Below are 27,122 nucleotides of genomic sequence, written 5' to 3'. Positions count from 1 at the left end.
ATGACTGTGCTTCTAGCTGTGTACTCGTCTCGTCACTTCCACTTGTATGTGTATCAGTGATGCTGTTCGGATGGGTCTGTATGAGAATGCAAAGGTATATGAATGTTATGCGTGAGAATGGTGATAGCGTTGGAAGGATGTTATGTAAAGTGAAACACGGTTGTACGGTTGTACGGTGGACTGCGAGTACTCGTTGTAATTATTTTGTTCAGTCGCGACGGATTAGGGTAAGTCTAACTTTAAATAGGATGCTTGTCAGTAACAGTTTAGATCAATCCTCTGCTTTCTTGTCCGTCATGGCCTGCACATACATCCATAGAAGTCCGGAAGTACACTGTACGCCTGTTACTACGTAGTCGTGCATGCTACGATGGGACTTGTACTTCATGTATGCATGCATCCAGCATGCAGGTGGTGAACCATCAACTGCTGAAGACCTTCGTGCCAAGATAGAGTACACACAGATAAGGGACACCAACCACGTGTTTTCAAGCGAGACTACGCGTCTTTACCTCTCCCGGTAGTCGGCGTCGGCGTCGAGGAACGGCTGGCTTTGCAGGGAACGAAAAGCTTAATCCCCATTCGACTCAACTGCAGATCTGTGGATGATTGAACCATCTTCATGCATCTCGATCCTCGTCGACTGAGTATCTATTTGTACTGTAGCTTTTCTACATTTCGCGCTCGACAGCAACAAAAAGCTGAAGGCGATCGCGATAATGGCGAGTAGTGCAGAAGGTCGAATTCCTCACGATCCGTGTAGTCGTATTAAGGTATTTACGCATTTACGCAATACCGGATGTTTTACCGTTGAAATGTTCCGAGCCGATTATCGGGCTTGCTTCTGCCTGAGCGCGCAGATGTTAATTTTGCTGCGCTTGCCGATATATCGACTTGGGAGACACAAGAGATGCTTATGGAGACGACAAGTGCAGATAGCGGACCAGCAACACCATTCTGCGCGATGTTGCTGATTCTGAGGCTGATGACTCGTCAATGAAAATGACGATTTGACGAAAGACACCATTTCAGACGCGTATGAAGTTCAGCCTTCTTGCCGTCCTTTGTGGTGTTCATTCAACAAAGGTTCTCCGATATGTATGGAGGATATTCAGCTACTCGAGTCGAGCTACGAGCAGCTCATGCATAAGAAATATATATGAGCTGCTATTGAAGATTTGTCGTAGTTTGCATCTTTCTATACAATCTATCTTTTCTCAGCTCAGCTCAGCTCAGCTCAACAAATACTGACCACCACAACAACGGCAACAACATCGCAAATCCGACACGTGAACCATTGACCGAGCTTGATCATGTCTCCTCTGACTTACATCGCAGCTAAAAACCCCCTCCACATCACGACTAGCTTTACCACTTATACCAACATTCCTACTCACACTCATATCACCTCTGATGATGACAATGACGATGGTCTTGACATTGCAGAAAAGAGAACTGAAACTAACACCACCAAAACTGACCCGTCTAAAGGATCGACGACTATAGAGAAAGACCCTTCGCCCAAGCCTATTCCATGCAGAGGTCCGATCTTGCCCAACAGACCGGACAGGCCGATCCGACATTGAGGGCTAGACCTGTACTCTCTCCCGATTGTCTCAGCCTCAAACAGTAGGACGATGGAGACCTGTGACTGTGCAGTGTGTTCGATCGTATAGAAAGAACGCTTATGACGCAGCGTGCGTAATGTATGGCAACGACAAGCGCGATGATGTTCACTTCAGCTCAGTACCTTCGATATCGATATCGATACCATGCATGCAGTGTGACACCGTGAAGTTATCCAGACTTGTCAAGACGATGTAGCAGAGATGCATGTCGTGTATCGACTGGAATGGGACCAGGTGACTTGACTGAAGATTGAACGATATTTCAGGCTTACTCGTACTGCATGCAAAGCGCGAGATTGCCCGGGTCCGCTGACGTCGGCGATTATCTTTAGCTTTTAACGCCGATTGCGGTCTGACCGTACGGCTGCCACAGTCAGCATCAGTGATATTTCACCGCGTCTGTTAATACGAAGTAGAATGTAAAGTGGAACCCTCCGCCATACATTTGCATGGGACAGGTTGTACGGTGTCTGATTGTATGCTGCTTCCCTGCCCTGCTCACTCACTGCTCACTCTGCGGTGCGTCGTTGGATTCGAGGTTTTTCACTAAATCAGCACAAGTCATCCGACTTGGGAAGACCTTCTTCTTTAGACCTCAAGCATTCAAAAGGGCGTATATCAAGGTGAGCCATAAAGTCATAAAGCACAGCGGGACGGTCAGACAGAGGAGAGATACTGATTATTGGTCAATTATCAATTTTCACTCTGCATTTTCACCCATTGGCTATCTCGATAACGATTTTCATTAATCCAATCTCAACAATAATATCGACAACAACCAACAATACATCCACCCACACCCCAGATGTCCAACTTCTCCGCTCAACCTATCGTCATTGACGGAAAGGGCCACCTTTTGGGTCGTCTCGCTTCGATCATCTCCAAGCAGGTTAGTTGGTTGGGTCGTTGTTTCTGTGATGTGGTGCAGAGGAGTATTATTCGGACTGGAAGGATCATAAATTGGAAGGACAGTTACAGTCGAAAGATGTGCTGCACGGACGGGAGACTAGAGATGGCTGGATAGTAGAATGGAGTGGAGTCATGAGATGAGGGTCGCATGTCGAAGGTGGGATCGGTCCGGTAGGGAAGGTCCAAAATGAGAACGCAGGGATATAGGCAGACGGGGATGCTGTGTTTTGGGATGATAGAGGAATCCGGAATACAAGCTGACATGTCATTCAAACTCCACATAGATCCTCACCGGCCAAAAGGTCACTGTTGTTCGATGTGAAGAGATCAACGTGTCTGGTTCATTCTTCAGAAACAAGTTGAAGTACCACAACTACTTGCACAGTGAGTCGGGTTCATCCATATGATGAGGGGTAGATCTGTGATTCATTGCGGATCTCGGATGGAGGGCGGATGTGGATGCGGAGCAGTCAGAAGTGAACGTGAAGAGGTTCCGGGCCAGGGAAATTTACAGGGATACAGAGGGACGAGTTGTCGAATCTGATCTTAAAGCAATACTGATCATTGGGCTATCCGTTGAATAGAGAGACACATCGTCAACCCCAAAAAGTCGGGTCCTTTCCACTTCCGAGCACCTTCTCGAATCCTGTTCAAAGCTATCCGAGGTATGGTCCCCCACAAGACCTCTCGAGGAGCTGCCGCCTTGAAGCGATTAGAACTGTTCGAAGGTGTTCCCCCCGCCCAAGATAAAGTCAAGAAGATGGTTGTCCCTGCCGCTCTCCGAGTCTTGAGACTCAAGCCCGGACGAAAGTTCTGCACCCTCAAGAGAATCTCAGCTGAAGTCGGATGGAACTACAAGGACGTCGTCGACAGACTTGAGGAGAAGCGAAAGGTCAAGGGACAAGCGTACTTCGAGAGAAAGGTGAGTTCCCGCTTTGCCATATTAAATCCATCGTCTGCTCTCTCCCTTCCCTCCCTTCTGTCTAAGGGGTCTTGGGCACACTCGATCCCCTATCTGTTGCACATCACATCACATCGCGTCAATCTGGACTCTGAAATCGAAACCTGTTATGTATGGCTATCGAGCATTATGCTAACGATTGATTCTCCCTCGCAGCAAGCCGCCCTCAAGCTCAGAGCCAAGGCCGACGCCTCCGTCGCCAAGAACGAAACCCTCACTCAATTCGGCTACTAAGCGGTGTACTGTATATATAGGTAGACAGCTTGGTGAATTGGATGGATCTCTGGGGTGTCTTTATGCACGCATGACTACAACACACTCTTACGTTGGCTTCGGCTGGTCCTGTGTTGGGCGCGCGATATGATCTACTAACACGAAGTTCTCCAATAACTTCCTGATGGCAGAGTCCGGAATCCGAAGGCGTCTATGAGACATCTCAGGAAGGCCAAATATGAAATCCTTTAATCCATCAAATGACAATAATTCTGAGCTTCACATTGATGTTCTCTGATTTTCTTGCTAAGATTTCGTCTAGCTTCTCTTCCTGCTGATCCTAAATAACTTGATAGTCTCTCAGATCTCGCAATCTGTCAATCGATTGATTGAGTCCAATCGATAATAGTGGCCCGAGTTAATCCAGTGACTAAATACTAATCGACAATCTCGACTTGTGTTACATCGCGATTTGCACGCCCCGTACCCTCAACTCGCCGAAGTCCGAAGTTCGAAGTTCGAAGAAAGCATGATGTCCAACTGGAACCATTCGAAGCCCACCTTAGCATCACCGGGTGAACCAATTAACGAATTATCCACTTTGGATAAAACCTCTTCATACGTCGCTAGGAGCGTAGCTCGACTCTTGGTAGATCTAGGAGAATGGCTGGGCAAATACGATAAATCAAGATCAGTTACTTTGAAAGCCAATTCCGGTTCCGCCTCCTCGATTGGAAGCGAAGGCGAGTCTAAGCACAGTGAGGAGAGTCCGACTGCCCTCCGTTTCAGATCCGATAATGGACCTGTAATCGATAACGATGCAGTTTCACCTGGAACTGGCGAAAGTCTTCCCTTCGATATTTACTCCATGCGCAAGAATCTCGAAATGCTCACTCCAAGACAAGGGCCAAGATCAGTAGATGGCGATGCTTTCGACGGAAAGACCGTCGACGAAGGCCAGAGTTCGGAGCGTACAGATGAGATGAGCAAGTTCGAAAGTGGTCTGATTGGGCATATTGTTAGACGCGATGAATGGGGTATAGCATTCCTAGACTCGCAAGGTGAACCTGTGCTGGAACTAGCTGATGTGTAAGCCTGATGCTGAACGGGACAAGCAATGATGTTTGACTTCATACACCATACATAGGTGTCATGATGTTATAGCCATCGTAGAGCTCACTTGTCACTCCAACACGGCGAGCAAAGACCTCTCGCGCATAGTCATGAAAGACATGCACTTTCCAATGAATGACAATTATTACCGGCTGAGCTTGACGATATGCGACTCGTACATCATTGAGGGATACATGGCTACCAAGGTGTACAATGGTGTCTCTGGTATCGGATCCGTCCTCGGAATTGCCCAGAAATCTACCCTGAAGTAGAGATTTGGCGGATGCGGAGAACCGCACGGAAATGACGATATGATTCACGCTTGAGGGATTTGAGATTGGTTGCCTAGTCATGTCCAGATTCACAAAACCTCGTTTGCCCCCTCCTGCTCCTCTTTCTATTATTACAAGATCACTTCAGACGCGCGTTCGAGAACCGAGAGTACAGGACCCGACAAGCTGATCGCCAAGACACGAAGCTGCACTACCTCTCATCAAGTTCCTGACAACGAGGCGTCTTTCTTCTTTCTTTCAGGCGATAGTCAGCTGGAATCCGAACGAAGACGATGTTGGAATACATCTACATCTGCCGACATGGCTTCAGGTGGGCTCGAACCGGCAATTTGATGGCCATAAGGATGACCTAGGCTGATATCATTCGCTACTACTTGCAGGGCCAATTGGATAGACCCAAGTATCCGCACTTCGCCGACCGGTATGAATAGGGATCCCCCGGTAAGCTGATTGAAATGTATTCGACCTTGATTACCTGCACTTCGAACGATCCGTCGTGTTGGGATATGATCCCCGGCTTCTGAAGATCTTCTTGAAGCTGAAATAAGCTGACATCCCAATACTACATAGCTGGCGGTATACGGCCACGAGCAATCCGAACATCTTTCAACCTTCCTATCTGATCCCAATCAGACAGCGCCCTACCCCACACCGGAGCTTGTCTTTTCCAGCCCGTTCTACAGATGTATAGAAACATCTTTACCGACAGCTAAGAAGTTGGGCCTTGTAAGGGAGGCAAAGGATCTCCAGGGTGGGAGTGGGACGTCAAGCGGAGTACGCTTGGAACATGGTGTTCAAGAATGGTACGTTGTGTTTCCTCCTTATACACTGTATAGTCTTTTACCCCACCCCAGTATATGGAGCAGGAGCTGAAGCCCAGTAAATTAAATCAGGTACTCACCCGTTGTTCCCGATACAGGACTTCATCCTCGTCCTTCATCCCCAAGTACCCTCTCGAAGCATTTTCCATCCGGGTCGATAAATACAGATTACGCGTCTACGGTCTTCCCTTCGCGGAAGGGAGAATCGTTCAAAGCATTACATGAAAGAGCAGAATTATTCGTCGAAGCTTGGATCAGCAAGATTGAAGATATTCATCCGGAAGTGAAGAGCGTAGTCATCTTTGCTCATGCGGCCAGTATCATTGTGCTTGGCCGAGCTGTGAGTGCTCAATTTGCGCCTTGTTGCGACACTCGGTGTACTCTTTAATTCATGCACGGGCAGCTCGCTTTCGACTTGGATTGTACTTGAGCTGACAGACACGTTGATCAATCTCAGCTCACCGGTGATAGAGATCTCGACGTCGTAGCAGGTTGTGCATCGACATCACTCTACAAACGAAAGGTCCCCTCATCTTCTTCCTCTTTAGCCTACCCTAGACCAACCGAATCGTTCGAAGCAACCCTCCAGCCTCACCGACAAGCTTTCGATTCCCGCCCACCTTCCTCCCTAGGATACGCATCCTTCACCGGGTTTGGCGGCCTGGCACCACCTTCGCCAGCTTTTGGGAGTTTGGCCGGCACAGAAACTCCACCAGCCTTCGGAGCCATATCGAGAGAACCGTCACCTCCGCCTCCATCAGCAGCTCTAACAGAAGAAGAAAGGTTGCCCCCCTGTGGAGTGGGGGAATGGGATATCGTGTGGAATGGTAAAGCGGATTATCTCCCCAATGGGTTGGAACGTAATTGGAGCTTTGCGGATGCTGTGATCAAGGACGATGGAGAGGTGATTAGTGATAAAGGTGATGGAGGGAGTTATACTGAAGAAGATCTGAAGCCTGAAGGATTGGTAGAGGGTGGCGAGAAATGGCTGAGGAGAGGTAGACCGCCTTTTGTGAAGAAAGAAAAGGTGGGCTTAGGTATCAGTTCGGCTAGGATGTAGGATGTTAGTGGCGAACGAGCTATGAACATCGTCACTTCCTCAAGCGGACCGTTGTGGCCGCCAGCATTTTTTGATCTCGGATCTTCGAGCATAAGGTGATTCGCCTGATGCCTCAGCCGTCGCTCGCGTCATGGATCACCTTTGACGTACGACAGATACTAACGAGCTGATCGTCCTTTCACCCAAATGGTCTGAAAAGAGGGTTGAAGGCTTATTGTATCACCGCTACACGATAAATGGCTGCCTCGTAGTATTTAAGAGGAGCGACAGACTGCTTGCGGTACTGTATTCCTGTTTCATCTATTGCCCACTCACAACCCGCTGAACCGCCACATAGAGTCCTCTCAATCACTCATGGCCTTACTGAGCTTACCATAACCCAATATGACCTCTAATCCTCTAATCCCCTTTCAAGTTTGTCTACGCGAACCACCAGCCAAACTTCTAACTCAGACCCGAGCTCCGGCGCGAATGCTCTCGAGACTGCTTTCGCCACAGCTTTGACGGCCAAAAATCGTCAGCTCTGCCATCAGACTGCAACCACCTGTCTGGGACTAGACAAGTTGGAACTGAACCACAGAAAGCAATACGCCAGCTCATTTGCCACTGTACTTGGCAGATCCAAGCTTTCGGACTTGCCAAGTATCAATGAGATCAAGCATTGTCTATCCAACGCCGGGCCTGTCCAAGATCAGGTCAGATCCTTTTTGAACACTGTAGCCAAATCCATTCGAGCTCATAACTTCGATCACACCGAAGGTTCTCGACAACTTACTCAGCACCACGTGGACGCTATGCAGAGCTTAGACAGTTCAGCGTACTTAGGAGACGAGGGCAGATTGCGATTATTAGCCAATTCTGACGAGGTATATGAAAGCAAGAATCAGTGGCGACGAGCTCAGGCCACCGCTTCTTATCCCGACAATCCCGTCATGCAAGAAGTTCAGTACGAAAAATTGAAGTATAGCCCCGAATACCTGGGACAAGATGATGCTTGGGAGCGATGCACCAATGCACCGTCCTTCCATGACCCAGGTATAAAGTCGAAATTGAACAACATCGAGATGGGAGAGATCTCTAGGCAAGCAAAACGCCTGTGTGAATCGATGATTCAGAGTCTCATGACTGGAGACTGTACACTCAAGACCAGATACGAGGACAAGCCGGCAGACATGGACGACATGACCTGGCTTCAAGGTTATCAGGCGGACTGTCAGAAGTTCAAGAGCACTCTTAGCAAAATTGATTGGGCAGGTATTTACGACGAAGACGATGAGGATGACGAAGAGCGAGAAGGGACTTTTGTCGCAGCTCTCAAGGATAGAATCGGCACAACGTTGCCACAAGTTATTGAAAGACGGAAAGAAAACGGAAGAAACGGATTCATTTCGCTCGATCAGATAGGAACCAGAGTCCTTATGGACCCGCAGGCAGTAACTCAGGAGGGCAAGTTAGAGGATCATTGGGCTACGTTATATTTGTCGGGCAGATACGGCGTGCTCGAGACTGGCATTGGAGACGACCTTGAAGTGTGTAAGGTGGGCGATATCCTCGATGTGAACGAACCTGTTACGGTACAGGTCATTGACGATGAGGACTGGCCATCCGATTTCTGAGCCGAGGAAAGAGATGAGTAGTATCGGACGCAGTGTGGGAGCTCGAGGCGCTCGATGTTTCTGCTGCGTCAGTATCTCTCGTTGCTATTGGTAGAATCAGCCAAGTCAAGCGGAGATGCCATGCAAAGTTCTGTCATTTAAATATAATCATCTATGTCGATGTGCATCGGCATCATGTACTGTGAAGGCAGGCTCTGAAATTCAGCACCTACCTCTAGCTTCTACCCCACTTGCATCAACAGGCCTGGGTGAGTTGATCAGAACGCCGCCATCGTCAACCCGACAGGCTGCAAGATGCGCTGCTTGTACTAGGCGAGCTTTCTGGAGAATCAGTGCGTGTCATACATAGATGATCATCTGCTCAGTGTGGAGGGAGTCTCACAAGCCGTGGCCTGATACGCCACTAAGTGGACTCATGCCTTTCAATTTTGCCTTCGACATAGATTTGTACCCCGACAGTGTTTGCGACGAGTAGTCGTCATTGTAGACGGGAAGCGATCCAATCCTTTCTCTTCGATGTGAGCGTGCTTCCATTGCGCTTGCGAAGGCTAGCGAGTCCCTGTCCCGTCTAATGAGCCTATATATTTTCGTGAGCTACACCACAATCTGCAAAAGTCCGTCTTGCTTGTACGACTGCAATCTCAACACAGATCTCATCTCGCTACAGTACCGGGCAAAACTGTAGGTCGACCCTTTCTCTCGCTCGTATTAAGTATACTGTATTTATGAGATTTGAGCCTCAGATCTCCATCATGAAGCACAAGGCCGAAAGACAGCTAGAAGCCGGACAGACGACCTCGTCTCAAGCTGGAACCGCTTTCGCTGAACGTCCAGCCCATAATGGTTGGGATGGGGTACAACTTTCCGATTCCCGTGGTGGGGACTCGATCGGGATTAGAGTCAATAGGGACATTCAACGCAACAAGGGTCACTGGGCTACCCACGGCCTTCTGGCAGGAGCCTTAGTCGCTTCTTCTGCCGTGATCGGTTATCAAGCCACCAGTCAGTCGTCTAGTTCTGCTGCGTTATCGACAGACCTCGAGGACTGCAAAGCAGATAATCAGACATTTGCTGAAAAGGCTCAAGAATTGGCGGAAAACCTTATGGAGGCCCAGGGAGTCATCTCCGATCTCAATGACACAATCAACGGTGATAATGGATCCTCCTGCGCCACTCAGATCTCCACTACCATGTCTGCTACGGCTATGACCAGTGATACGATGAGTAGTGCTTCCCCGGCAAACACAGATACTATCACCGTCACTACCACGCCTACTCTTGGTTGACATTGATCAAGAGAAGACAGAATTCCGCACACATACTGTCTACTAATCATCAGTCTTCCAATTGGATGCATTCAGGCATAGAATCCATCAAATGACTGAGGACAAGATCAGGTATATAGACCAACACGACGGTAGGAGGGTACCGCTTTAATTGTCAGAACCATACTTTGATACGTGATGAAGTGAAGTCCAGTCCGGTCCTGAGCCTTGCGAAGCCGCGCTCACTCTCTCAGCACTTCGGTGGTCCTGTAGCAGATGTCTGCGTCTGTTTTTAATCATGCTTTATGAATTGCTAGTGACCTACATCAGTCACTGTAGGTACGATGAGGTACGGCGGCTTCGCTACATTGCGAGCGCAGTCGCTACATGCCATTTTTCAGACCCCAGAGAGCTGACGATGAAAGGACACACAGTATCTCAGTTTACGAATACGCTCTGTAATGATGCCAAGACTCGACTGGCGGTCATCTCACCACAGCACTATACCTCCTCTGAGATCGGAGGCAAGTGTGTCATGGGATGATGAAAGGATGCTGGGAGACTGAGCTGATTGACAAAGGGTTGAAGCTAGCGGAACGCCCGCATCTAGGCTCCTGCTTCTTTTCGTTCACTCGTACGTCATATATATACTAGACCTGCCTCTCCTGACGAATACTGTGCTGCTTCTGCCACCGGCCGGAACATATAGAAGAACCTTATTGACATCATTGTTCGTCTCCTCATCCTGAGCCTCCTCCTTTCACCAATATGAACGAGAGGGCTGATTGTCGAATATTGGGGGTATCGTGGAATATCGTGAATCATCTACAAATAGTGCGGAGGAGAGCGGACACCCATCTGACCTAGTCATCACACTTTTTTGTGTCTCCAGCGTAACGCTGGCATCAATTTTTGCAAGCCATACTGGGCTCGTATACACATCCCGCGGGTATCCACATTGATTCCCTAGTACTCACCGAACATGAGCGGTTCAGCTAACGAAAGCGAATTCGCCACTCAATCTTCAGCTCTCGGTGTCGGCGGTCATGACATTGAATCTGAATTCGGTGCGGCGGTAGCCAGACATACTGAAACGCTCTGCCAACAGATCGCTGAGACCTGTCTGGGTACTAACGAGAAAGATTGGCACCGCAATTCTATCAGTGTCCTAAACAGATCGCCTGACAAGCGCTTCGACATTCATCAAATCACAGAATGCCTCAAGGAATCTGCATCCGAAATAGCGAGACCATTCATGGACACTATTGCTTCTGACATCCGGACCCATGGTAATGAAAATAAGTCCGAAGGCAATCAGCATCTCACTCAGCATCACTTGGAAGATATGAGAGGCTTGGAGACGACGGCCATATTCCACGTGTATGGTCAACTTGTCATGAACGCTTATATCCCAAGACCCGCCGAATGTCAGTACGTGAACAGTCAGGAGGCCGGCTCCGCTGTCGACGAACGTTCCAGCCAGAAGAGACACCGGACAGCGATGACTTCAACGCCACGCTTCCCGGAAGGTCCAATTTTATCATTTCTATACGAGGTCGAACGTGCAGAGATTCCACGCCTGGCTAAGGAACTGGGCGAAACATTGGCGACTAAGGTTATATCAGGCCATGATTGCCGCTGGGTACGTCGGCCATCGGCGAGGCCTAAGGATATGTCGGACACTCAGTGGGCCTCGAGATGTGAGGCTGATCGGCAAGAATTCCAAAGGATCTACCGAGGCATAGATTGGGATCTTCTCAAGGAGGATATAGATCTACAAGCTGAGCTCGCCAGCAAGGTCGGCTCTGTTTTGTCGAATGCTATAGGACAACGGAGAAACACGGGCAAAAGCGGATTCAAGTCGATCGATCAGATCTTTGCGCAGGTCGAACTCGACCCATGGGCGGTCACCTCAAATGGTCCACATGAAGCATTGAGCTCTAAATGGGCGAAAGCCAGTCTTTGGGATAGATATAGGGTGCTTGGGGACGAGGAGGACAAGACGATCTGCCTGATCCATGAGATTGTAGACGTCAATCAATATTTACCTGCACAGTGAGAATGGTGTTGCATCCCGTCGAAAAGATAGGGACCGGACCTTCCTACGGGCTGACTGGCCTTCTTCGATGCTGGAATATATCGGGAGCGAACAAGGCCAAACCTGATATCTTTCCTTGATATTAAACTTTCAATTCGGGCATGCAGTGAACGCACAGTGCATCATTGATCTCCCTCTTCTGGCTCGGCCACTGGTTGGTGACGCTCTGCATATTGCAGTAACAGCTGAGCACGTTACAGCAGCGAAAGAGCAATTCGACACATTCAGCCTACTATGATCTATTCTCTTCAGGCTTTTACTGCTAGCTCGGTCGGCCATCACGACCCGTACGCATGACGTTGACTGAGATATAATTGGATGTCAAAGAGAGAGCCCGTTGGTCTGCTGTACATATCAGATGAGCAGTGAATATACATGTATATAGACATTACTTTGCGGTGGCAAGTTGTCCCGTTCGGCAGGCACATGTCAATTCTGTTCGACACGGCGTCTGGCGGCTGAGAGCGCATTCTGACACAGCCTCAAGGCGTGTGATCACGGAGAAAGGAGGCTCTGGATCATGACGGTCTTAAAGGATGCACTTGCATTTGACACACTATTATACGTCATGGATGTTCAGTATCTGACAGAAGTGAAGCTACTATAGGTCCAAGTGATCAGCTTCCAAGGATTCGGTGGCTGCTCGGGTATGAGTCGTTTCTTTGTATTCTGAAGAGTCGGTTCCCTTCTTTGGCTCAAACTTGAGATCTATCACAGTCCTGTGCAGATTATTTTTCTCTGCGCTTGTCCCTACCTCAAGCTACAGCTGTTAGCACCATGTCGACTGATCCTTCTTGCCCAGACAAAACATCGACCTCGTCCGCATCCTCTCTTGACTTGTTAATCAACAATTCAATGGATGAACAGCCAAGATCTACTACTCAGACTAGCGACGCTGTCATGTCACACCTCCGTGATGTGCCAAGCGATAACAGCCTTGACGGTCGCTCGGAAAAGCTGCGGCAATACAAGAGAAACTGCATCATCGAGCTGAGCGAAGAAGCGCTCAAGCAGATCGCGATCAAAAAAGCCGAGCTGGTCGCTTCGAAGTATGATGCTCTGAAGAACGATGGGCTCTTCCACAAACTTGCTCAGGATGATATCTTACAGAACCCTCTAGTTAAGAGCAAGGTGTCAAGTGCGATTGCCGAAAGTATCGAAGGGCTGAATGAGGATGATCTGAGGGAGTATTATGTGGCTCAAGCGGGGTACGAAGAAGCAAGGGGATGGACGAACGAGTCTCTGTGGGAGGAACTGGGGAATAGCTGTATAGCTGTGCAATCGACCGGCTCAAGTAGTGTTAAATGTGAAATTGGGGCTGCAGATGAACACGGGGATGATTTCCAGATAAGCTTTGGCCCTTTTAACTCGGCGAATGGGAACATGAAGACTCCTATTCACGTCGCAGACATTCGATTCCTCCAAGATGGTATTGTCCAAGAAGCTATCGCCATAGCTAGTGGGGTAGCTTGATATAGGATAATATGTACACTGTCTTCTTTAGTATTGAGGTGAACCACCGAATCGTATACTGTGGATTGGATGGTCATGAATGACACCACCTCCTTAATCAGAGATCCTGACGATTGTTCGAATTCGACCAATGCTGCAGCGCTTCGATGCATACAAGCACATTGTTCAGCTCGCTCTGCCCATATCTTACAAGTATTGAGATGATATGCTTATGGTAATAATAGCTTCGATAACGATACAACAAGGTTCTTCATTAAGATGTTTTACGCGATTTCCAAATTTCTTCCGCCTTTTTGCGTCTGCAGCATGAAAGAATACCGGTAAGTCAGCCCACCAACCAGTTCATTTATCAAGCAATTGTAGATGTGCGTCATATCATGGGATTGAGGTACAGACAAGAAGACACTCACCTCCACTCGCAGCTTTCCTCAAACTCGCACCATCCACATCGTCGCGTCTCCTCCAAACTTACTCCGGAAGGTTCCCGCTCGCCCATCCAAAATTGCAAAACGTTCTCCAGGTGTCGGGCCAGTAATAAAGGTGAATGACTGAATCGATGAACGCCAATGACTTTGCCTGATCCTGATTTCCCATCATCGTCTTCTGCCTCAACGTGCTTGTGCGATAAAGCTTCTGCAGGATTTGTCGATATAGCCGAGTTCTGACTACTGCCAGTGGTAGATTGAGTGTTGCCCGGATTATCTGGTATATGCTGTACGTTGACATGCACAATACCGTGTCCATTCTCAAGAGCATCGTGCTCTAATTCTAGATCTTCTCGGACTTTCAAATCGGGATTCAAGCTCATCTCTACCGCCAATGCTAAATCCACGTCCTCCTCGTCGTTCTCGTTGTCCTCGTCATCCTCCGAGCCCCAATACTTCTGTTCGCTAGATCCTGTCGGTGGTCTGAGTGGTACGGTACCTGCAGATTCAATGATCGGATCGGGATTCCCTTTCGAAGAGGTGTCGGGATACTGTATATCAGGCACATTTGTCGATTTCAGAGATTCCTGGATGGCTAACTCGATCAACCGAGCTTCCTTGGCATCCTCCTCGCTAAGGTCCTGCTGAGACGTGTGGGACCGAGTAGACGGCGGTGGTTCACCTTGTTCTTCAATTTCCACCTTTTCAGCATGCTCGGCTCCCCCTTTGAGTCTCTTACTTCTCCTCAATTCCTTGTGCTTTTTCTGCTTATTCTTCTTCGTCTTCTTCTTTCCCGATGCTCGCCTGTAGACTAATTTCAACAAATCTTCCGTCTTTCCAAGATTCTTGTCCTCGTCCTTATCCTTGGCTTTCCCCTTCCCCTTATACTGCCCATTCCGAGAATTGACCCTCGACTGCAGAACCGGCTCACCCAATCCTAACAGTGAAATATACTTCTCGAAAACGATTCTGAGATCGTCCAACGTCTTAGCTTGGTCTGCATTAAATCCTATGTTGTTGCCCAAAACCACCAATTGACTTTGTGCCAAGAACACTTCAGAAAACTCCGCATTTGGATCGAGACCTAGATGAGCGAATATGAAGTCCCACGAAAAGGTATTCCGACTAGGCAGAATCGATGTACTCCCGCTGGAGGACCGAGGGTCCTCAGCGTTGGAGCGAGATGCCAAAGTCGTAGTCGAAGGTGATGTAGCTGAAAGTAAGATGGCGTCTAAGAGTTCTTTGTACAGCATGACCTGTAATCTACCAGCTAAGGTATCTTCTTCTTTGGGCAAGGCGTCGGACGTCCTAGTCTTTGAGTCGGAAATTCGGAGACGATGCGTTCGTGGCTTGCTGATCGCTGCAGATGCTGATGCGGCTGAAGTGGTCCGCGAGCTGGAGAACGCGTATGACATGAGAGAAGTTTGAGATTTGTCTTTGGCGGGTATATCTGTCTTGGGGTCGGCCGGGATAGCTTCGCGCACTACCTCGTCCTGAGCTCGAATGGTTCGCGATTAGAAGGCTTCTCCTTTGAGTCGAGCAGAAGCAGGGGAAGATGGCAACTCACAATAATGCCATATACCAAAACACCTTTTACGAATCCTGCAACGGGTAATTCCCGACATTTCCCTTGGTCAAGCAATGATTTTATCGCAGCAAGCATGTTCAAGAATCTGTAAAAGGTCAGTCGGGGCCATCAACATCTGATCAAAGGAGGACACTTTGTTATTGAGTGTTGAGGGGGTGAAGGTACACTCACCTCAGTCCCCAGTTCTCTTCTGGTGTCGAAACGTGCACAGTGATTTCCTCCGGATGAAGCTCTCTCTCCAACCGCTTGTGTATCACCTGCAGCACCCCCGGTCCCCGATTCAGCCGACTGGATCCACCTGCAGAATGCCTAGAAGGGATATGTCCCTGTTCGTTGTGGACTCGAACTCGAACTCACCTCCCCTCGTCTGAGTATCCTCTCTTTATCCTCCACTTTCACTTTATCAACTACGATCTCATTCCCTTCTTTCGACTTGATAATATCCGGTCGCTGGGACGGAGGCAGATAGGGCAATGTCCTGAGCCGACTATGTGGGACTTTCATGATTTAGCCTATGCTACGCCCCTCTAGTCGCCGATTGAAAACGAAAAACGCTGGTTTGGGTCTGAGAACAATGGTCTCGAGTAATAATAACTGACTAATCGTACTGCAAGTCGCAATGCAAGCAGCTTGTGAGTCACCAATTTATCCTCATGGCATATGTATGAGAACCACAGGCCGACTTACCTGCGTTTCACACCATACCGGCCCAACAAGATCAGATACACTCAAATACCCCTTCCTCCTAAACTGCGCGAATGGGCTGAGCCTGTCCATGGCTAACTCAAGGGGTAGGTCCTCAATGTCGGTTTTCAAGTCGACGTCCATGTGCATGTCCCCTCCCATGTCAACGTTGACCTTGCCATTGACACTGACATCGTTCGAGTGAAGTTGATCATCCTTATCGCCATTCACTGCGTTCTCGCTCGAGCCAATCGTCTGAATGAGCTGTTGGTCGGTTTCATTGACTACTGGTTGAGACTGCAGCTGAGACTGAGACTCGGCAGCTCGTATAGCCCGTTCAACCTCTTCATCATAAGGGATATCTAATTCGAACCCAAAGTCGGAGTCAAAGTCGGATTGCTCTTCGTCCTCGTTCGAATCTACCATCATAGGACTACCTCCACCTTGATCTTGTTTAGACTCCAGCTTGTCTGCGTCTGACATCTTGCAAGCATCAGCATTGCGCTATATCTTCAGCATCAGCATGACGATGATGGATTGTGAAGCAGGTATACACAAGGCAAGGCAGCGTAGATAAGGCAGCGAGGTGGAAGATGATACAAGAAAGATGAACCGAGATCAAATTGAAGCGTAATAAACAGGTTAGTCGCGGTTGATTCGACTTTTGCTTCTTATGACGATGACGCGCTTAGCCGATCACTTCGCACCGCTGAGTTGTCATAGAGTCGCTCGCTCTCATTGGGTCCGAGTCTTCTTCATGTATAGCTATCACATGTAATTGAATGCACCAAGTAATGTCTAGTCAAAAGCATCCTCATCTTGCGCCAATGCAGACAATGCAACATGACTGATATGCGTAACGCCATCCTGCTGCATCTCGTTATATATACTGACCCTATCGTATGATGATCCAGATAAACCACAGCCCATAATCAAACTTGAACTTGGGAGCAAAGGGAGAAAATAAGAAGTAGGATATCGAGGACATGACACAGAAAAGAGTCTCATATGGATATAAGCAAGAAATGAGTCAGATAATGGTAAAGAAAGGGATTTTATGTTTTATATCTGTATGCGAGGTAGTCAAGGGATGAAAAGGACCGAGCAGTCAATTTCGCTTGGTGGAAGGGGTAAAGGTTGATGTTGATGATGATGGTGGATAAGAACGATTCAAGTTGGATAAATCATTCGATTCGTTTATCCGGAACCACCCTACAAAATCGAGAAAGTCAGCAAAATATCACTGGTGATCATATGGTAGGATGCGGAAGACCTCAACTCACAGAGTAGACTTTACCGAACATCAATTCTTGCATCTTGTCGTAAAGAGACAAGACACCAGCACCAGCAACACCACGGAGGATGTTAGCACCGGCACCCTTGAAGAGAGATCTGATACCCTCCTTGGCGACGATTTGAGAGGCGGCGTCGAACATGGACTTGTAGTGGACGGTTCCACCGGAGGTCATCATCATTCTTCGTCTGATGGTATCAAGGGGGTAAGAAGCGAGACCGGCGGAGGTGGTGACGGTCCAACCAAGGGCGAAAGAGGCCAAGAAGTTACCTTCAAGAGGACCAACAAGGATGACAGGCTTGATAGAATCGTAAAGACCGAAGTAGAGACCTCTGTAGACAATGATACCGACGACGGAAGGAACGAAACCTCTGTAAAGACCGGCGATACCATCGGAAGCGAGGGTCTTTCTGTAAACATCGACCAAACCGTTGAATTGTCTAGAACCACCCTTCTTGGCGGACTTGTTGTCGTTGGCCAATCGAGTTCGGGCGTAATCAAGAGAGTAGACGAAGAGCAAAGAAGAGGCACCAGCAGCACCACCGGAAGCGATGTTACCGGCGAACCACTTCCAGTAACCCTCGGACTTCTTGAAACCGAACAAGGACTTGAAGTAGTCCTTGAAGGCAAAGTTCAAGGCTTGGGTAGGGAAGTATCGGATAACGTTGGCGGTGTTACCTCTCCAGAGGGAAGCGAGACCTTCCTCCTTGTAGGTTCGGGAGAAACAGTCACCGATACCCTTGTAAGGGGTAGCGAGACGACCTTGCTTGATCCTGAAGGGGTACTGAATCAGCTTTACCGATTTGCAGTGTATGTCAGGAGTCAACTCACATCTCATCTTGGTTTTGAACCAAAAGCTTGATTCGCTCAATGGGGGCGGCAGCGGTCTTGGAGACAGCGGCGGAAACACCACCCATCAAGAAATCGGTTAAGAAAGCTTTGGCATCCTTGGGTTTTCTAACTGCGTCGGCCATTTTGCTATATTCAACAGGAGAGTCAGTGGCTGTATTTGGGGGTGACATTGCGCGAGAAGGTCGTAGATGTAGATTCGGAAGATAGAGGTAGATCAAAAAAAGTTTCACCAAAGTGCGATGAGTGGAAGATACTGATCGACAACTCTGTGACAACCGAGGTGGGAATGGGGAGAAGGAGGATCTGTGCTAGCACAGGACGTGGAGGGAGGTACGAAGTACTGAACACCTCCAGAAGGCAGATTCACGCGTAGAAGTACGAATGCAAAAAGAAAAAGTTTCTCTCTTCAATGCGATTCGACCTCCCACGACTCCTGTTATATAGAAGTTGGTCCACATGACCAAGTCATTGCTATCGCCCGTGATGTAAGGGTGAATGAGAGGAGGAGAATAGAGATGATACCCACACTACTTTCGTCTACAGAAAGAGTTTTTCGAGAAAGAGGAGAGGTGAGTGGTATGAAATAAAAGGTCAAAAGGAGATAAGAAAGAGAGAAGTTCAAGTTGAAAAGGTTACACGGTGTCACCGTGGAGAGAGTAAGGGCTGAATGGCTGAATGGAAGCTGATTCGCCCATTCGCCCATACAAATCACGCTATCTTCACCACACGAGAAAAAAAAAGAAAAAGGACGACCCGTAATGCCGAGACGGAGGCAATATCGGAACAACTCGGAATTTGAAATGTGGCATTCGATGGGTTTAAAAAAGGTATCCACAATTCATTGCTCCGGTTTTACCGAAAAGTCGGCTTTAAAATGCGTGGATCTCCCATTCAGACTGGTATGCAGCTGAAATGGATCAGTGGATCGTGTGGCGATGTGAGCATGCTGAATGGATTGCATTTGGGTCGTGAAAGCTTCTTTACCATCATGGAACGTCGCTGTAAAGCTGAGTTGTGACCCAAAGGATGCCTCGTGTGGTAGATTGACGCGGAAGAAAATGCTCAATCTCAAGAACAACTACTGGCAGTCCATATATGCTCGACCTGATTGATACATTCATACGACTCAAGCAGTATGAGACTTCACTCATCACTTAACAGGAATTACTAACAAGGTGCGATCACTGACAATTGCACTCGAATCGACATCGCGATGTGTCAAGGTACTGACTGCTTCAACGCCCGGTCAGAAACGCAACGAACACATCGTTGTTCGTCATGCACAAAACTTCGGTCGACCGCCTGTTCGCATGTATGTAATGTATTCCTACTTGCTTGGACGGTATTCACTGAGCGCTGGATCGTGCTTGGCGAATCGTGTGACGGACAACGTCCAGACGAAGCTGTATTTGACCGGCATTCTTGACTAAGAGGAAGCATAAATCGCTCAATGATGTTTGATAGCCTTCTTAACAAGCTCTCATCTCTGTCTCGAGGACACTCATTCTCGAATATCTGCTTCTCATGCTTCTACTCGAGGTGCGTTGGATATATGGTTTCGGACGCTTGTCAGAGTTGTTTGTACACAACCGTCCAACTGAGATTCTCCTCTGACTCGAACATCACTGTCAACGTCATACTTCCGAGATGTAGCGAATCCAGTAGCGAGACTTCAATGATCTCAGACAGGACAAAGACTTACTTGAAAAATGCCCGGTGTAAGTATGCGGCTTTAATGCAGCTTCTTCTACTCGTCTCGTTGACGGAGACGATCACAATAAGCATGTCACAATCGGCCCTCAGCGATTGTTCGGTGATCAACTTCAAGCCCCAAGTCTCCTACTATTTGGGGCCACTATACCATATAAGTCAAAGCTCCACTCGACTCCACTTGACTATACGAGGAAGGAGAAATGCCGCATACTGTCGCTCGTCTCGAGAGAACCCTAGACATAGGGTTTCTGGATCTCATGCATCATCTCTGGGTGTATGCATATCTTGAACATGAATCCCGAGTGTATACATGGCTGCGAACCAGAATGAGAGTCGACTGCACCGCCACCTCCATCTCATACTTCTGACGATCACCTGTCATTGGGGCATCACAACCTCTCATCTGGAGATATGTATGCCCCGTACGAGTACACCTGATCGATCGTTCCTGCGCATCGTGCATGTTCTATGTTGCGGTTTGTTTTTGATCGTGAATAACCTCTCAGGTATATGAATAGTCCAGGTCTACTTACATTTTGGTCAAAATCCAGGGTTAGACTAGTAAACAGAACAGGTGCCCAACCGATGGACCGAGGGATCGAAAGGAACGAATATGAAGGGAAAGAAAGACGCGTTTGCGTTGTTAGATAAAGCGGTCACACTGGGCGTATCAGGATACAGGATAACAGCTCCGAGCGCGAGTGCGAGGTTGCGTGTCGCGCGTCAAACAGTAATCAATTGAAGTGAAGCAAGAAATTCGACCTTCATGTAGGAGTAGTCTCGCTTCGTTGTTGACTTTGGTCGTATAGATACAGGAGAGACTGGTATTCTTGCGCCAAGCCTGTCCGTGAACTTTCGAGCTGTAGAGTAGAAAGAGCCCCTTATACCCACCTAAACAACGCGTCTTGAATCCTCGGAAATATGCACATGAACGGAACGGACTTGCTCTGCCCTGCCCTGGTTACTGCGGTTTCATCATATGCATTGATAATTTGGTTGGCTTGTTCCTGATTGCTGAGCTGGGGGTTCCAACACCATCATCGTACCCTTTTTCTAGACCGCGGTCACAGCAATTCAGTGGTTCAAGGGCGCCACCGCAGATAGGTCAACCACCCAATGAATCGGGAATCGGCATCGTATCCATCTATCCTGACTGTATTTTTGTTTTGTTTCCTGGAGGTGAGACTGGTTTTACCCTTAGCTCAAAAAGCATAAACCTAGAAGAGACAGACGTCAGATGTAACAAGCAAGCCAGGACACCCCTTGAAGGATCAGGGTAGGACGAAAAGGGTGAACTGTTGTTTATGCGTTTATGTTTTCCTGTAGATCACGGCACCTACTCACGAGACCTCTTGCACTTTTGAGTTATCGCGTAAAGGAAGGAGATAAACAGGATGAAAGAGTTTGAGTATTTGAATCGGCCAAGAACAACGTCAATTGTTCTGCTCATGTGCGCGTTCGGCAAGCTGCGAGAAAGAAAGAGGGAGGATGTCATAATAACGAGAGAAATGCAATAATGACATGTCTTGTTTGGTTTTTCTGGAATTGCAAGGAGAGATATCGGGTGAAAGGAATAATCGAAGAAAGAGAGGCAAGAACAAGGAGGAGGAAAGGAGAACAAAGCTTCGAATTCGAATGGTCCAAGCGAGAAAGAGTTTTCTTGGCTCAATCCATCGTCGATATAGTGATTATTCCATTGTTGTCTACGACACCCGACTTGACTCTTCGCATTGACATATCAACACTCATTCCTTTATTCATAAGATCATCTGATATCATATCATATCATACATCGCCTTTGTTCGCATAACAATATAATCACACTCTGTCCCGTCAAAGTAGACTGAGGCCCCCCGACAACTGATCAGACACCACACACACCACACTCATTTGCGTCATAAGCCAAAAGCCAAAAGCCAAGAATACCCAGTAAATTACTATCATCACACACATACATACTCCTGCCATTACCGCAGTCAAAATCAAATTAACATCAACCTTAGAGGGACACATATAACGACTCAACCCGTCAAACATCATTCAAGCAAAGTCTAAACTTAGCATCATCACGGTAATTGTGACCTAGATAGAACGGAGGATTCAGCTCAGCTCAGCTCAGCTGGTTCAGGACAGTCAATATCACAATTGACATCGACATCGACATCGAAACAGAGCAATCGAAAATAAGGATTGTTTCGATATTTGCCGCTCTCTCAACTGGTCGATTTATTGTACCCAACCACACCGTATTGTATTGTATTGTGACCTATCCTGTATGTGTGTATAGCGAGTTGAAGAAACGTCCTTCGCCACCACGCCTTGACACTCGATACCCCTCATTCCACCCCATCTCTCGCCATCGATAAGGCGGCGAATCACCTGCTTGTCCGCCTAGAACTCCTCTGTTCCCTGATCTCATCGCCATCTTCAGCAGCATCACGTCAAAATGATACGGAAAACGATGTCATCCCTCTTCACCACCTTATCCCTCGTCAGTCTCACCCTCACTTCCGCACAATCACTCACGGTATACACCGGTGGGACAGCAGCCACCACCACGACCGATACTGCCTCTGCAGCATCCGGGACATATACCGGTCTTGCAGCTTACGATCCAACAGTCCTTACTCCCCCTCCGGCACCAGCAACCCCCGTCACATCGTATACTCTGAATCTACCTGCAAATGGCCAAGCAGTCCTCGATGCCGGAATGGCACTTTCGATACCGCAAAAGGGCAATTTCCTGGGGTTCTCAGTGGAGTTGTCGATTGCGAATAGTTTGATGGGCTCAAGTTCGACGAATATGAAAGTCCCTTTCCTAAATTACATGGCGAACATACAGAACCGAGCGGGAGTAGGACCTATAATTAGAGTGGGTGGAAATTCGCAAGAGGGGAGTTCGCTCTTTGTTGATGGGCTGCAAGATGGTGCTGTTCTGGATAAGATAAAGGTTTCAGAGGGTGTGGTGAGTCCGAGACTTCTTGCTTCTCAATAGAAATACAAATGGAAGACTGACTGAGCTGATCTGCCGTTTGTCATACATCGCAGACTGACACGCCGCTGATCAACTACTCCCTTGAATTGTTTTACCTGATGGCGAACGTCACATCGCTGGTTGGCGCGGACTGGTATTTCGGACTATCGTTCAACGAGTCGGCGGTAGACAGCCCAACAGGAAACGTCCCGATCGCCGCTAAATGGGCACAAGATATCCTTGGTGATAGCTTGTTAGCCTTGAGTGTGGGTAATGAGCCTGATCTGTGAGTCGCGCAAGTCTGGGTCTTTGGCGTCGGGGTGATTACTGAGATACTTTGTATATGTTTGATTAGGTATGTCGATCACAGTAAACGAGAATCAGGATGGGGAGTGTCCAACTACGTATCTGAATTCGACTCGATGACACAATCCATTCTTGCCGACAACAACCTCATCGATACGACCGCTTTTATCGGCCCCTCGACATGTTGTCAAGTTGTCGGTTTCGAGCTGGATGATGTCCTCAATGCAGGATGGTTGACGGACAACGTCAATAATTTGGCAGCGGTCTCGGTCCAGCATTACCCCACGAACAATTGTAAGATCAATGGCAACGTCATCAACCCACAAGACATCTTTGCAGATTTCCTAAATCACACTTCTGCGCAAGCTCAAGTTTCCCCGTATCTCGGAAATGCTGCTACTGTTCAAGGTGTTCAACGGGAGTTTGTCATGCTTGAAACTAACACCGCGTCATGTGGTGGTTTTGCTGGTCTCAGTGATAGTTTCGGTGTTGCTCTTTGGTACGTCAACCTTCATTCAGACCTCACAGTGGACATCGCTGACTTGACGGGTGCGGTGTAGGATGACGGATTATGCTCTTCAAATGGCCTGGGGTAACTTCTCTACCGCCTTGATGCATGTCGGTGGGCAAAACGTATACTACAACGTGGGTCAATTCGCAATTTGACAAGTGACATGACGAGACTGACGAAGAATCATGTTCAGCCATTCACACCACCCCCCTCAACCGAAGCATCCACGAAACAATGGACGACCGGTTCCATCTACTACTCAACCTTAGTCATCGCCGAAGCATTCGGCAAATCCAACCAATCCAAAGTCGTCGACATCTCACCTACGACCGACCAAGATGCCAACAACATCTACCACCCTATTTACGCCGTATACGAGAACGATGCACCCACACGAGTGGTCTTGTTCAACTATATCGACGACAACACAGGTGCCAATGATCTGCAAACCACCATTACCGTCGGCTCGGACGTCACCTCCGTCTCCGTCCGTTACCTACGAGCGAGCTCCGTATCGGAGCAATACGCGATAACTTGGGCCAACCAGACTCTAGGTACATCATTTGCGTCTGACGGACGATTATACGGTAGCCAAGAGACGGTCACTATCACCTGCGAGAATGGCAACTGCGTTATCCCCGTCCCGGCACCCTCGATAGCGTTGGTCTTCCTCACTTCGGATGCGTTGACGAACTCGTCCCCCTCTGAAGAAAGTAAGACGGCGTACGAGACCTCGGTGATTGGAACGGGAAGTGCGACGGTCGATAAACAGGCACTGGAGACTTCCAATGGGCAAAGTTCGAATAAAACGGGAGGCGGAACTTCAAAGGGAAATACTGCGTCTTCAGCCAACCCCGTTTGGAATGTACAACCGATAGGCATAAGCTTATTGGCGGTGATACTTGGAGCATTGATGAGCACATTGTTGTAAAATTAGGAAATAGCAGGATAGGACATTTTGCATTTTACCTTCACTAGGTTTGGGTGGAAATGACTAGACCGAGGCAAATCTGGTCTTTTTGGTTGTTCGTTGTTCAGCATAAAATATAAATTCATCGCAATCCGCATTTTAACCATTTGCTTATTCTACCCTTGCCTTCGTTACTCTTTGCGATACACGTATTGATTAATGTCATTGCATACTTCTTTGTTTTCTTGCTTTCTTGCTTTTCTGCTCTGGGAGGAGGACCAATGCCAAAGCCCAGCCTACTTCGTTTGGGACATTGTCTATATGGATATTTCTTTGTTTGTAACGATAACGATAGTTTCTTGCTTTATACATGATCATAAGCATAATGCGATCCTTATAGCAACATCCCACGAAGCATCCATCACATGATGGTTCGATGCGTCAGGTCCAGTCAAGTCAAGAGAACGAGGAAGACAGATGTGTCTTTGTCTCGCTTGTACTGAGTCGGGAAGTCAATGAACGAACGAACGGACCTCCACATTCGAGTCCACTCGCAACAAACGAACGAGTTCAAAGCTAGTAACACCCTCTTTCTTCTGATCTCTCTCCTGCTGTGTGATTTGAACTTTCACCTTGGACCTTGGTTGGCAGACCTGACCGTTGATCATCACACACACACACAGACAAGCACAGGATATAGCACAGAATCAGCGGATCTGTGTTCTTTGGGCGGGGATTTGATCTTGGTTCGACAAAGTGGCCCGGTGCAGGATGTCACTCAACACTGTCACGTCTGATTCTGCTTTACCTACGTGAGTCATTCAATCAGTCAGCCAGCCTTCCCTCCTTTGCTGCTTCTCACTTCCGACGGTCGACAATCAACGAAAACCCTTGTGTATTATCTATACATCTATACAATCCAGCGTCTGGACAAAAGATGTTGATGAAACGCTGTACTATGCTGATCACGTATGCGAAAACGGCACAAATTTCTGTCTGCGCAGGCCAAGACATGATTTCTATCAAGATGCGACGTATCTCACACTGAGCGTATACCTCAAAGGATATGCTTCAGAAGGTGTGAAGGAGAACGTTCAAGTGGAGTCTGATACTCGTAAAGTGAGTTCTGATCCTGACTATTGAAGTGGAAGTCATGTCCGGATCCGATTGGATGGACTGCAATTGATCTGATGAGGGCTGAACGAATCTTTCTGATTTCCTGTAGATCATCGTCAAATTACCCCAGCTCCCGTCATCCTCGTCCTCGACCTCGGCCTCAGCGGAAGCTCGAGTGATCGCCTTCGAGCCGCTCTTCGATGGGATCGTGCCGAAGCAAAGTACGAGCAGAGTACTTAGTACCAAGGTGAGTAGTAGCATCTTCTCGCATGTCCTGTCTCATCTTGATCGTATGAACGTCATATCGGGTCGAGCTGTTATGATGGCTGAAATTGGAGATCCTGTAGATCGAGATCAAAGTGATGAAGTCGAATCCCGCCAATTGGCCAAGTATACTTTCCACCTCGCCCCATACGACAGCTATACCAAACGCCTCTTCCTCCACAAGTGCTCAATCCGCACAAGTACTCAGCCCTGCTTCAGCGCCAGCTGGCCCTGCTACATCTACATCTACTTCGACCCTTACTGGACTACCTAAAGCTGAGCCGGCCGCGCCTGATAACAGGAAGCAAACGAAGCCGCAGACGCAGAGGAAGAATTGGGATAAACTTCTGGAAGATGAGTTGGACGATAATGAAGATTCCAAAGATCCAGTGAGTCTGAGGCTTAGAGTTGTACTTTGTTTGTCCCCTCGCGTTGAGATATCGCTCTTCAATTTCCAAACGATGCCGATGATCGTTCGATCATTAAATGCATCAAGCTGAGGTGGGAATAATAAAGGACGACAAGCTGACAGTGTGTCCAATGGTAATGGCAGAACGCAGGAGGTGATGCAGCATTGCAGAAATTCTTCTCGAAGATCTACGGAAATGCAGATGATGATACCAAGCGGGCGATGATCAAGTCATTCACCGAGAGTGGGGGGACGACCCTCTCGACGGACTGGAGTAATATAGGCAAAGGTGAGTATACGTCACACAACTAAGAGAGAGAGGTTCAAGGAGAAGTCATTTCATTGTGAGCTGAGCTGAGCTGAGCTGAGCTGATTTGATGTTCTAAACTGTCACCTAGAACGTACCCCTGTAAGACCGCCTGATGGCATGGAAGAGAAGAAGATGTGACATCGTACCTGTCATACGCATTGATAAGAAGGGGAGGGCCGTGTGAATATGGGAGTTTTATTTGTTAGTCATGCGAGTTGCACTGAATCTGAGTTGCAGAAGCACATTACGCAGTATTTGCGACCATCGGAAAAGTTGCAATTATCGGTATGCTATGTTGAGAACAACTTATACGGTA

The 27,122-nt window shown here is 48.1% G+C and overlaps 11 protein-coding genes across 11 annotated transcripts; 9 read left to right on the top strand and 2 right to left on the bottom strand.

The window, feature by feature from the left end:
* Positions 1-2,433: 2,433 nt before the first annotated feature.
* On the top strand, positions 2,434-3,732 carry I303_101412 (60S ribosomal protein uL13; the record flags this gene model as incomplete). Its single annotated transcript, XM_018404780.1, has 4 exons — positions 2,434-2,517; positions 2,822-2,921; positions 3,122-3,459; positions 3,655-3,732. The coding sequence occupies 4 exons, from the start codon at positions 2,434-2,436 to the stop codon at positions 3,730-3,732; spliced, it is 600 nt and encodes a 199-aa protein (XP_018267434.1).
* A 511-nt stretch (positions 3,733-4,243) lies between these two features.
* Positions 4,244-5,096, top strand: I303_101411 (uncharacterized protein; the record flags this gene model as incomplete). Its single annotated transcript, XM_018404779.1, has 2 exons — positions 4,244-4,800; positions 4,859-5,096. 2 exons carry the CDS (start codon positions 4,244-4,246, stop codon positions 5,094-5,096), a joined length of 795 nt encoding a protein of 264 aa, XP_018267433.1.
* A 293-nt stretch (positions 5,097-5,389) lies between these two features.
* Positions 5,390-6,998, top strand: I303_101410 (uncharacterized protein; the record flags this gene model as incomplete). The annotated part of the gene is made up of 5 exons (XM_018404778.1): positions 5,390-5,427; positions 5,498-5,558; positions 5,688-5,920; positions 6,011-6,278; positions 6,396-6,998. 5 exons carry the CDS (start codon positions 5,390-5,392, stop codon positions 6,996-6,998), a joined length of 1,203 nt encoding a protein of 400 aa, XP_018267432.1.
* A 794-nt stretch (positions 6,999-7,792) lies between these two features.
* Positions 7,793-8,614, top strand: I303_101409 (uncharacterized protein; the record flags this gene model as incomplete). The annotated part of the gene is made up of 1 exon (XM_018404777.1): positions 7,793-8,614. One exon carries the CDS (start codon positions 7,793-7,795, stop codon positions 8,612-8,614), a length of 822 nt encoding a protein of 273 aa, XP_018267431.1.
* Positions 8,615-9,366: 752 nt separating this feature from the next.
* Positions 9,367-9,900, top strand: I303_101408 (uncharacterized protein; the record flags this gene model as incomplete). Its single annotated transcript, XM_018404776.1, has 1 exon — positions 9,367-9,900. One exon carries the CDS (start codon positions 9,367-9,369, stop codon positions 9,898-9,900), a length of 534 nt encoding a protein of 177 aa, XP_018267430.1.
* Positions 9,901-10,861: 961 nt separating this feature from the next.
* On the top strand, positions 10,862-11,938 carry I303_101407 (uncharacterized protein; the record flags this gene model as incomplete). Its single annotated transcript, XM_018404775.1, has 1 exon — positions 10,862-11,938. One exon carries the CDS (start codon positions 10,862-10,864, stop codon positions 11,936-11,938), a length of 1,077 nt encoding a protein of 358 aa, XP_018267429.1.
* An 816-nt stretch (positions 11,939-12,754) lies between these two features.
* I303_101406 (uncharacterized protein) lies at positions 12,755-13,450 on the top strand (the record flags this gene model as incomplete). The annotated part of the gene is made up of 1 exon (XM_018404774.1): positions 12,755-13,450. The coding sequence occupies one exon, from the start codon at positions 12,755-12,757 to the stop codon at positions 13,448-13,450; it is 696 nt and encodes a 231-aa protein (XP_018267428.1).
* A 406-nt stretch (positions 13,451-13,856) lies between these two features.
* I303_101405 (uncharacterized protein) lies at positions 13,857-16,630 on the bottom strand (the record flags this gene model as incomplete). Its single annotated transcript, XM_018404773.1, has 6 exons — positions 13,857-15,368; positions 15,443-15,548; positions 15,635-15,720; positions 15,821-15,950; positions 16,063-16,070; positions 16,151-16,630. 6 exons carry the CDS (start codon positions 16,628-16,630, stop codon positions 13,857-13,859), a joined length of 2,322 nt encoding a protein of 773 aa, XP_018267427.1.
* A 791-nt stretch (positions 16,631-17,421) lies between these two features.
* On the bottom strand, positions 17,422-18,415 carry I303_101404 (ADP,ATP carrier protein; the record flags this gene model as incomplete). Its single annotated transcript, XM_018404772.2, has 2 exons — positions 17,422-18,214; positions 18,273-18,415. The coding sequence occupies 2 exons, from the start codon at positions 18,413-18,415 to the stop codon at positions 17,422-17,424; spliced, it is 936 nt and encodes a 311-aa protein (XP_018267426.2).
* A 4,052-nt stretch (positions 18,416-22,467) lies between these two features.
* On the top strand, positions 22,468-24,728 carry I303_101403 (uncharacterized protein; the record flags this gene model as incomplete). The annotated part of the gene is made up of 5 exons (XM_018404771.1): positions 22,468-22,971; positions 23,055-23,266; positions 23,336-23,785; positions 23,847-23,931; positions 23,991-24,728. The coding sequence occupies 5 exons, from the start codon at positions 22,468-22,470 to the stop codon at positions 24,726-24,728; spliced, it is 1,989 nt and encodes a 662-aa protein (XP_018267425.1).
* A 750-nt stretch (positions 24,729-25,478) lies between these two features.
* I303_101402 (uncharacterized protein) lies at positions 25,479-26,944 on the top strand (the record flags this gene model as incomplete). Its single annotated transcript, XM_018404770.1, has 6 exons — positions 25,479-25,519; positions 25,712-25,826; positions 25,933-26,070; positions 26,171-26,476; positions 26,641-26,785; positions 26,895-26,944. 6 exons carry the CDS (start codon positions 25,479-25,481, stop codon positions 26,942-26,944), a joined length of 795 nt encoding a protein of 264 aa, XP_018267424.1.
* Between the last annotated feature and the right edge of the window lie 178 nt (positions 26,945-27,122).

Source organism: Kwoniella dejecticola, chromosome 1 (assembly GCF_000512565.2).
Source record: "Kwoniella dejecticola CBS 10117 chromosome 1, complete sequence".
Classification (NCBI taxonomy): domain Eukaryota; kingdom Fungi; phylum Basidiomycota; class Tremellomycetes; order Tremellales; family Cryptococcaceae; genus Kwoniella; species Kwoniella dejecticola.
This window is presented reverse-complemented; position numbering and strand designations above follow the sequence as displayed.